Below are 10,115 nucleotides of genomic sequence, written 5' to 3' on the forward strand. Positions count from 1 at the left end.
GGCAGGGGCACAGGGTGTCCCCCCCAGCTTCAGCCCCTGACCCCGTGGCTGTCTGGGTGCCAAAGTCTGTGGTGACACAGTGGTGGTGGCCAAAAAGGGGGTTTTGGGGTGTAGGATGTGTCCTACAACGGTGTAGGGTCCAGTGGGGTCAGGGGCAGCTGGTGCAGGGCATTGCCAACCTGAGCCCTGGAGAGGGGACAGCACAGGGGACTGGGCAGCAGGTGACAACCCCCTGCCTGTCCCTGACCCTTCTCCCACCCCGTGGGACCCCACAGTCACCACTGAGGGTCTCAGCACGCCCCGGGCGAGGGGACAGCCAGCGCTGGGACCCTCGCGGCGGGGATGGCAGGAAGCCCTCGGGGTTTGTCGCTCGCTCTTGCGGTCGGGCACGAGCTGCGAACGAGCTGCTCGAGAGTTTGCTCATGAGGCAGGAAATCAAGCGGGGCAGGCGGGAGCAGGAGCAGGAGCGAGAGCGCCCTCGGGGAGCACGGCCCGCGCCTCGGGGGGCTCCGCGCCGCGCCCCGCAGGGTCCCCGCGCCCCCGGCGGGATGGGCAGGACGTGAGGAGGGGACGGGAGCGCTGCCCGGGAATGGGGGTCTGAGAGGGGCCGGGCATCATCTCCTGCCAACAGGTAAGAGCTGGGGGTGGGAGGGTCTGCGCCGTGCAGAGATGGGAGACGGGGACCACCGGGACAGCGGGGGGTCTGTGTGCCCCCCGAGTGCCCCTCGGAGGGGTGGAAATGGAGGTTTGGGTTTGCAGTGAGTGGTGGGGGGTTGTGAACGCCTGGGTGAGGGATGGGGGGAGTCAGCCTGCGCCCCCCACTCCTCTGTGCCCTCCCAGTTGGGGTGAAAGCTGCTGTCTCAATGTCCCCTGCCCGGGGTGGGAGCACCGGCCCCCTCACAGGGCTCTTCCCAAGGCCCCCATTTCCAGGGCAAAGTGGGAGTTTTGTCCCCAGGGCTGTGGGTGAGAGTGGTGTAGGGACAGGCAGCAGCTCAGTGCTGGGCTGCTGGGGTTTGCTTCCCAGTTTGGGGGTTCAGACATTGAGATAAACCCATTTTTGGTGCTGCCTCAGCGCAAAGACCCTCCTGCTGCAGGGGCAGCTCTGGGGCCGGCATCCTTTGTGTCGCTGTGAGGCTGTGCCAGAGCAGGGCTGGACACCCAGTGAGTCACAGCTGGCTGGGGGACGCTCTGGTGAGCCTTGAAGAGCATCAGGGACGGGGGTCAGCCCAGCCTTCAGCCCGCCCACACCCGTGAACAAACCAACCCAACCTGGCTGGAGCAGAAAGGTCAGCCCAGGGCAGGGAGATGGGGGGTCCAAACACACTCCAGAGCCAAAACAGGGACAGGAACACAGTAGGACACGCAGATACCTCCCGGGGGACACACTGAACAGGGGGCAGGGGCGCCTACACGTCCCTCCCAGGCACCTTCGCAGCAGAAATTCGGTTTGCACAGATGCAGTCACCAAAAGCCAACTTCAAACGCCCCTTTTTCCCCCCCGACGTGGCCCAGGTGAAACGGCTGCTCGGTGGAAATTACGCTGTGGCTTGGGGCTGTAAGAAAAAAAGGCGCAGCAGCAGCACCTCCCTCCCCACCCCGGCTCCGTGCAGGGAGGAAAAAACACCTCCTTTGGTAAAGGTGCCTGAAGGGCTGTGGGGGAGCTCTGGGGGGTCGGGGGCTTCTCCTCTGCGGGACCAGGGTGGTGCTGGGGGGGTGGAGGGGGCTTTGCTGCTGCTGGGCATCGCTGTGGCCCTGCCTGCTCCTCCTGCCTGCAGCAGGAGCCCCTTTTTGGGTGCCAAGGTGAGTCCCCAGATGGGGTCACCAGAAGGTACCAGGGTGGTTTTTAGCAGTGTTGTATGGCATGGGGGGAAGGTGGGAGTCACTCATCTGTGTTCTCCTCACCAAAACTGCCAGTCACCCGCTCCCCTTGGTGGTGGGCACCCCGAGGTGGCACCGTGGGGATGATCCCTGTGTCCCTGCTGACCCTGGATCCAAGGGAGGGGGCTCCTGGTCTGGAAAACCAGCCCTGGCAGTGCAGGCTGGGGGGGCTCTGAGTGGTAGTGTCCTCTGGCTGAGGCTGGTGGCACAGAGGGCTGGCAGCACCCCAGGGACCCTGCACCCTCCCTGGGGACCCCCTGCAAGCCTCTTCCCTACGTGCCCACTCAAATGAAGCCCCCAGCATGGAAAGGCATGGATTTCTACCAATGGCAGAAACCAAGGCCAAAGTGGTGCCAGCAGTGCCAGCAGCCGGTCTGTCTTTCAGAAAAGCATCTCCCAGGGCTCAGCAGGGCACCAGGAGAGGATGGGGACCCTCCCAGCTGTGCCACTCACTGCCAGATCAGAGCTCCCACTCAGCGCCGGCGCAGTGGCCACCGGTTTTGGGTGGTGGGACAGACACACCCGGGCTGGCTCGTGGTGACTCGGGGCTCCCAGAGCCCGTGGAAACCACGCCGGGGCCCCCAGAGAGCCCCCAAAGCTGAGCCTGGAGAGCAGGGTTTGGAGGCCAGGTCTTGGTGGAGACAGATCCCAGCCGTGTGGGCGTGGGGGATTCTGCGGAAGAGCTTTTTCCGGGGCCGTGGGCCGCCATTTCCACACGATGCACCGTGGGGCTCCCAAAACCATGGGGGTTTTGTGCCATCATCAGCATTTTCGGGAAGGGCAGAGGTGCCCCGGGTGGTTTGCAGAGCCCTTGTGACACTCATGACATCCCTGCCCACACCAGGGTGCAGGGGACACTGGGGACAGCCCCGTGCTGGCTCCGTGTCACCAGGGTTGGTCCTCGAGGTGGAGGTGGAACATCCTCCTGGATGTTTCAGGGTGAGCTGCACAGGATGAGGGGCCTCAGAGCAGGGGTGGGGGTTTAAGGACATCCCTGATGCAGGAGAAACGGGGGTGAGTGTGGGGGAGAGGCTGAGAGCTTGTGGGAGACGGAAATCAGAGGCTGCACAGGGTGGGTGGGGAGCACCTACATCCACCTCTGACCCCAGGAGCTGCTTTTGGGGGGTGCCAGGCCCAGCCAAACCTCATCAAACACAAGGGTGTATTAATTGTTAATGGGGTATTGATGATCAGGTTGTTATCTGGCTGAGGAACAGAGGGATCGCCCCAAGGGAAGGATGGAGGTGGGTGAGATGGAGGGTGGGAAGGAGCTGGAGGTAAAGGGGAGCCTCAGGCTGGGGGACTAATTGCCTTCGGTGGTTTTAATTAATGAGGCCAGAATAAATTAGGAGGAAATAAGGGCTGGTGACAGAGAGTCAGGGGATGTCCCCAGTTCAGCTGAGGAGTGCGCAGGATGGGTCATGCCCTGTGGGAAGCCAGACAGATGGATGCAGGGATAGGGGTGTGCTGGAGTGGGAGGAAAGGGGAGCCTGGGGGTGTGAAGCCTCCCCTCACCACCTCTGCCCCCCCAGGCACCATGGGCTGCTGCTGCAGCTCAGACTACGACGAGGACTGGATCGAGAACATCGACATCTGTGACCACTGCAATTACCCCATCGACCCCGACAGCAAGAACCAGGTGAGGAGGGGGTGAGAGACCCCCATCCCAGTGGCCAAACACCTCCAGAGGTGGCCATGGGGTGGTCAAACCCTGGAAGGTGAGGACTCACGGGGCTCCTCATCCCCTGGCAGAGGCTGATCCTCAATGGCTCCGAGGTGCAAGACCCTCTGGTGTCCTACGAGTCCACGTCCCCGCCGTGCTCCCCCATGCAAGGTGAGGTCTGGCCGTGGGAGGAGGTGGCTGGAACACCCCCCAAACTGGCCACTGCCACCCTGTCCCTCCCCTTGTCCCCCCAGATAAGCTGGTGGTGGCCCTGTACAACTACGAGCCCAAGCACGACGGGGACCTGCGGCTGCGGAAGGGAGAGAAGCTCCGTGTCCTGGAGGAGTGAGCGAGCACCAACCACATCCCAGCACCGCCCCTGGCACGGCCCCACGGCTCCTGTGCTGGCAGGGGGGGCTGTGCAGGGTCCTGGCAGCTGGAGGGGGGTGTCTCACCTCGCCGTGTCCTTGCAGGAATGGGGAGTGGTGGAAGGCACAGTCGCTCACCACCGGCCAGGAGGGATTGATCCCCTACAACTTCGTGGCCTTGGTGAACAGCCTGGAGCCCGAGCCGTGAGTAGGGATGGAGCGGGAGCTGTGCCCTGGCAGGGGGGGATGGAGCCAGGAGCACCCCAGAAGTGCTGGTGGGTGAAGGCACAGCCTGACCCCCCCCCATCCCTGTGTCCCCAGGTGGTTCTTCAAGAACATCAGCCGCAAGGACGCCGAGCGGCAGCTCCTGGCGTCGGGCAACACGCACGGCTCCTTCCTCATCCGGGAGAGCGAGACCTCCAAAGGTACCTTCCCGCGCTGGGAGAGGCCCTGGGAAGCATGGGAGGGGTGTGGGGGACCCACATGGTGCCCGTGTCCCCAGGCTCCTACTCGCTGTCCGTGCGGGACCTGGATGAGACCCAGGGAGAGACGGTGAAGCACTACAAGATCCGGAACATGGACAACGGCGGCTTCTACATCTCCCCCCGCGTCCCCTTCGGCAGCCTCAGGGAGCTGGTGCAGCACTACACACGTATGGGATGGCCAGGGGGGATGGGAATGGGATGGGAATAGGGTGGGAATGGAGCGGGATGGGGTGGAACCGGGGTGGGATAAGAACGGGGTGAGATGGGACAGGATGGAACGGAATAGGGTGGGATGAGACCAGAGGGGATGGGACAGGACAGGATGGAATGGGATAGTATGGGGTGGGAATGGAATAGGAATGGGGCAGGATGGGACAGGATTGGATGGGATGAGAATGGAATAGGAATGGGGCAGGATGGGAGAGGGATGGGACAGGATTGGACTGGATGGGAATGGAACAGGAATGGGGCGGGATGGGATAGGATTGGATGGGATGGGAATGGTATAGGAACAGGATGGGATAGGACAGGATGAAATGGGAATGGGATGGGATAGGATTCGATGGGACTGGGATACGATGACACGGGATGGGACAGGACAGAATGGGAATGGTACGAGATGGAATGGGGATAGCATGGGATGGGATGGAATGGGATGGGATGGGATGGGATGAGCAGGACACACTGCTCCACGTGCCCCAGCCAAGCCATTGGCCTGTGCCCAGATCCCAGTGCCTCTGCCTGCCCTGACCCCCCCCGTGCCTCCCCCCACCCCAGGCAGCTCCGACGGGCTCTGCACCCGCCTGGGCAAACCCTGCCGGACGCAGAAGCCGCAGAAGCCGTGGTGGCAGGACGAGTGGGAGGTGCCCAGGGAGTCCCTGAAGCTGGTGGAGAAGCTGGGAGCGGGGCAGTTCGGAGAGGTCTGGATGGGTGAGTGAGTCAGGGCAAAACTGGGGCCCCATGGCACCCTCGGGATGGGAGGGATCCAGCTGGGATCTCTCATGGAGCAGCCAGCGCAGCCCTGGGTGTGGGACTCATGGCTTTCCACAGGGGTTCTGGGAGAAGGGAGAATCCTTCTGAATCACCCAGAGCAGCCCAAGCTTCTTCCTTTCCCATCCCAGCCACCCAGGATGGAATGACAGGGGTCCTGTCCTCGTGGAGCTGGGCTCTGCTCGCCATGGGAACAGCTGCTGTCTTTGTCCCCACTTGGGAAATGTCCCTTGCTGTGGCTCTGGCTGGAATTCTGGGAGCAGTGGGGGCCTTGAGAGTGTGGTGATCCAGCCACAAAAGCACCTCCTGCTGCTGAGTGCCGTGGTGGGGAAGGCACTGGGGCTGCCCTGCTCCTCCCCCCCACTAAAGAGGGGTCTCTGCCTTCACTCCCACAGGCACTGCCTGTCCCACGAAGTCCCCTCCTGGTTCCCACCCAGAGCCAGGCTTCAGCACCACTGCCTGGCCCCCCCCCAGCTCCCCCTCCTGCTCAAAACCCAGTGACCTCCTGTCCTCGTGGTCACTGAAAGCCACACATTACAATATCTGCCCGGTGGGTTGAGGTGTGATCACAGATTTTAGCCCAGGGCAGGGCTGTGACTGCCTCGAAAATCCTCCGGCCACACCGTGACAGTCCGGGGTGTGGGAGTCCCTCTTCAAGCCAAACTTTACAGCCTTCCACTGACCTTTGCAACCCACGGCATCTCTTCCTCGTGCAGTCTTGGCTTGGGATGCTCCAGACCCACAGAGCAGCCCCCACGCTGCCTGCTTGGCTGGCGCTGCCGGTGCCACCTATCCCCAGGGTGGGGGGGGGTCCCTCTCCCCATCCTGTTCTTCCTGGCTCTCCACAGGCTTCTACAACGGGCACACCAAGGTGGCTGTGAAGAGCCTGAAGGCGGGCAGCATGTCCCCCAGTGCCTTCCTGGCCGAGGCCAACCTCATGAAGAACCTGCAGCACCCGCGGCTGGTGCGGCTCTACGCCGTGGTCACCAAGGAGCCCATCTACATCATCACCGAGTACATGGAGAAGGGTGAGACCCCCCCCAGGTGCTGCCCACCTACGTGGGGGTGGCTGGGGGAGCTGTGGAGAGACGTGGTCGCACGGCCACAGGGTCATTCAGGCTGGAAAACTCCTCCGAGATCGAGTCCGGCCTGTGCCCGATGCCCAGCCCAGAGCACTGAGTGCCACATCCAGTCGTTCCTTGGACACCTCCAGGGGTGGGGACTTCACCTCTTCCCTGGGCACTTCCAAAAGTCCAGTATTCCAGCTCCTGGCTGTCCCATCCAGCTGTTTGTGCCGGTTTATGTGCCTCGAGCAGCTTTTGGCATCCATGCCACGCTCTGCCTTTGCATCGTCTCGGGGATAAAGGAGGGGAGAAGGACCTTGCAGGAAGGGTGTTCTCCTGCCCACCCTCCCCTGCCCACCTTCCTGGGGCACTGTGAGCTTCCCAGCCCCACATTTTGGGTTGCAGTGGGTGACAGTGCCCTAGTGACGCCCTCCCACCACATGACCCCAAGGTGCTGGGGAGGGGGACAGTGTGTGTTTTGCTGCTCAGACCTGCTGCCCTCCCTGCAGGCAGCCTCGTGGACTTCCTCAAGACCTCGGAGGGAGTCAAGCTTGGCATCAACAAGCTCCTGGACATGGCTGCACAGGTGAGGGGGCAGGGACACAGGGCTGGGGCTGGGAGGGCTCTGCAGGGCTGGAGCAGGAGCTGTTCATTGTAAACCCCCCTCTCCAAATTACAGATTTCCGAAGGCATGGCCTTCATCGAGGCCAAGAACTACATCCACCGTGACCTGAGGGCTGCCAACATCCTCGTCTCGGAGGCGCTGTGCTGCAAAATCGCCGATTTCGGGCTGGCCCGGCTCATCGAGGACAACGAGTACACGGCTCGAGAGGGTGGGATCCCTCCTCCCTCCCCTGCCCCGGGGGTGCACAGGGCTTGGGGACACGGCAGGAGGGACCCCCACCCATCCCGGTCCTCTGGGGGGGTCCCCACCGTGCCCCGGGAGCAGGAGGGGGGTGCAGGGACAGGAGCTGCAGGAGGGGGGAGCAGGGAGGGGGATGCAGGGACACTTTTTCCTCCTCCACCTCCCTCCTCTCAGCTGGGGGGGGGCACGGGGGGGGGCCGCAGGACCCTGTTTGCCCACCCGACCCTGCTTTTGGTGGCTACTGCAGGGACAGGGGTGCCAGCCCACCGCCGAGCAGTGGGGGACAGGGGGGGCTGGATGCCACCAAACCCAGGTCATCAGCAGAGATTGAGCCTGACCCGGGGTTTCCCGGCAGATTAGACACAGAGGGGTGATCCCAGCTCTTCCAGGACGCTTCATTCCCTCCCCTCCCGCTGTTTTTTTCCAGGGGCTAAATTCCCCATTAAGTGGACGGCGCCGGAGGCCATTAATTACGGGACGTTCACCATCAAGTCGGACGTGTGGTCCTTCGGGATCCTGCTCACCGAGATCGTCACCTACGGCCGGATCCCGTATCCAGGTCAGGATTTCCCGGCAGCTGGAAGGATCTCCCGTGGCAGCGGGGCTGGCACACGCGAGCGCACGCCCACGAGTGTGGACATGCACTCCCGCACGCACACACGCTCCCAGCCTGGCTCCCTGCCCTCCTCCGCAGCCAGGGATCCAACCCCTTCCCGAGGCGCATCCCCAAAAGACACCTGGAGGGGCGTTTGGAGGCGGTGGAAGGGGGTGGAAGCTTCCCCAGGGAGCTTGGGGTGGCACCTGTGACATGGGGGTGACCCCAATTCAGTGTCCTGTGTATGTCCTGGCAGGGATGATCATCCACAGAGTGGTACCTGTGACATGGGGGTGACCCCAGTTTGATGTCCTGTGCATGTCCTGGCAGGCATGATCATCCACAGAGTGGTACCTGTGACATGGGGGTGACCCCAATTCGCTGTCCTGTGCATGTCCTGGCAGGGATGATCATCCCCAGAGTGGTACTTGTGACATGGGGGTGACCCCAATTCAGTGTCCTGTGTGTGTCCAGGAGGGGATGACCAACCCCAGAGTGGTACCTGTGACATGGGGGTGACCCAAGTTTGATGTCCTGTGCATTGTCCTGGCAGGGATGACCAGCCCTGGGGTGGTCCCTCTGATGTGGGGGGGACCCAAATTGAGACCCACGTGCGATGTCCAGGCAGGGATGAGCAGCCCCAGGGCAATACCTGTGACATGGGGTGACCCCAATTTGATGTCCTGTGCATGTCCTGGCAGGGATGATCATCCACAGAGTGGTACTTGTGACATGGGGTGACCCCAATTCAGTGTCCTGTGCGTGTCCTGGCAGGAATGACCATCCCCAGAGTGGTACCTGTGACATGGGGGTGACCCCAATTCAGTGTCCTGTGTGTGTCCAGGAGGGGATGACCAACCTGTTACAGGGGGGTGACCCAAACTGAGTCCTGTGCATTATCCTGGCAGGGATGACCAGCCCTGGGGTGGTCCCTATGATGCAGGGGGGGAGACCTCAAATTGAGACCCACGTGCGATGTCCAGGCAGGGATGAGCAGCCCCAGGGCGGTACCTGTGACATGGGGGGTGACCCAAACTGAGTCCCACGCGTTGCCCCGGCAGGGATGACCAACCCCGAGGTGATCCAGAACCTGGAGCGGGGGTACCGGATGCCGCAGCCCGACAACTGCCCCGCGGAGCTGTACGAGCTGATGAGGCAGTGCTGGAAGGAGAGCCCCGAGGAGCGCCCCACCTTCGAGTACATGAAGAGTGTGCTCGAGGACTTCTTCACCGCCACCGAGGGCCAGTACCAGCAGGAGCCCTGAAGGGCCACGGGACCCACTCCCCCGTGCTGGGGTGCTGGGAGTGCTCCCCTGCGTCAAACCCCCCCAGACTCCATGAGCATCACGGTGTTGGTGGACTCTCCCCTGGACCTCGGCAGTAAAGATTTGGAGCACTCCAGACTTTGGGAGGGGCAGATTTTACCCCCCTCAGGAGGGGATGGATGGCCAGGGCAGACCCCCAGCGGCGGCAGGCTGGCATGGGGGGCTCAATGGGTGCCCACCACGTTTTTCCAGGGTGGAAATCCAGCCTCCAGCCTCACCTGGAGCTGCCCAGGGGTCCCGGCAGCCCCTTGCCCCGCTGTGGCTGTGCCTCCTTCACCCCTCTGGTGAGGGCAGGAACCCCCCCAACAGCGATAGCTGAGGCACCCCTTGGCCATGGGACGCTCCTTCTTCCCCCCCTCTGCCCCCATGGCATTTGCAGGACCCATTTTGGGGGAAATAAAGGCCTTTTCAGTGGTGGGGCCAGGTTGCCATGGGATGGGGTACAGGGGGTGATGCCCACCAGGGATGGACCCCACTGGGTGACACCCACCAGTGACAAATTCCATTCTCACCAACCCACTCTGGGGGCGCTGCTGGACTCCCCCAGACCCTCCTGGCCCCCTGAGACCCCCTCCAGCCCCCCCCCCCCCATGGAACAACCCGACCTTTGGGGGCTGCTGGACCCCCCCCGACCCCCGTGAGACATCCCCCCCAGCCCCACCCACATGGGACAACCCGGCCCTGGGGGGGGCTGCTGGACCCCCCCAGACCCCGCTGACCTCCGTGAGACCCCTCGGCCCTGAGTGGGGGGCTGCCGGGGGGGCCCCGTGCCCCCCTTCCCCCGCGATGGTTCATCCCCATCTGCCCCCCCCCCCAAATCTAATGGTTCCGCCCCACCCACCCTGACCCCCACCTCCTTTGCCCCCCCCCCGCGATGGTGCAG

The 10,115-nt window shown here is 63.2% G+C and overlaps 1 protein-coding gene across 2 annotated transcripts; it reads left to right on the plus strand.

Annotated features, from left to right (window-relative positions):
- Positions 1-506: 506 nt before the first annotated feature.
- On the plus strand, positions 507-9,468 carry LCK (LCK proto-oncogene, Src family tyrosine kinase). 2 transcript variants are annotated; one of them, XM_032709849.1, is made up of 13 exons: positions 507-631; positions 3,411-3,517; positions 3,631-3,712; positions 3,796-3,886; positions 4,015-4,113; positions 4,231-4,334; positions 4,412-4,561; positions 5,172-5,324; positions 6,233-6,412; positions 6,958-7,034; positions 7,128-7,281; positions 7,741-7,872; positions 8,970-9,468. In XM_032709849.1, the coding sequence occupies exons 2-13, from the start codon at positions 3,416-3,418 to the stop codon at positions 9,170-9,172; spliced, it is 1,527 nt and encodes a 508-aa protein (XP_032565740.1). In that variant the 5' UTR covers positions 507-631; positions 3,411-3,415; the 3' UTR covers positions 9,173-9,468. The 2 variants fall into 2 exon arrangements, with proteins under 2 accessions (XP_032565740.1, XP_032565739.1); XM_032709848.1 differs by lacking the exon at positions 507-631 and adding an exon at positions 2,773-2,817.
- Positions 9,469-10,115: the final 647 nt, after the last annotated feature.

The sequence above is a fragment of the Chiroxiphia lanceolata genome, chromosome 24 (genome assembly GCF_009829145.1).
Source record: "Chiroxiphia lanceolata isolate bChiLan1 chromosome 24, bChiLan1.pri, whole genome shotgun sequence".
NCBI lineage: Eukaryota > Metazoa > Chordata > Aves > Passeriformes > Pipridae > Chiroxiphia > Chiroxiphia lanceolata.

What these genes read in the sequence shown, in the direction of transcription:
- LCK (XM_032709848.1), top strand. An exon ending in ACCCCGACAGCAAGAACCAG is followed by an intron (nt 3,518 to 3,630) that starts GTGAGGAGGGGG and finishes ATCCCCTGGCAG; the next exon opens with AGGCTGATCCTCAATGGCTC. An exon ending in GTTCGGAGAGGTCTGGATGG is followed by an intron (nt 5,325 to 6,232) that starts GTGAGTGAGTCA and finishes GGCTCTCCACAG; the next exon opens with GCTTCTACAACGGGCACACC.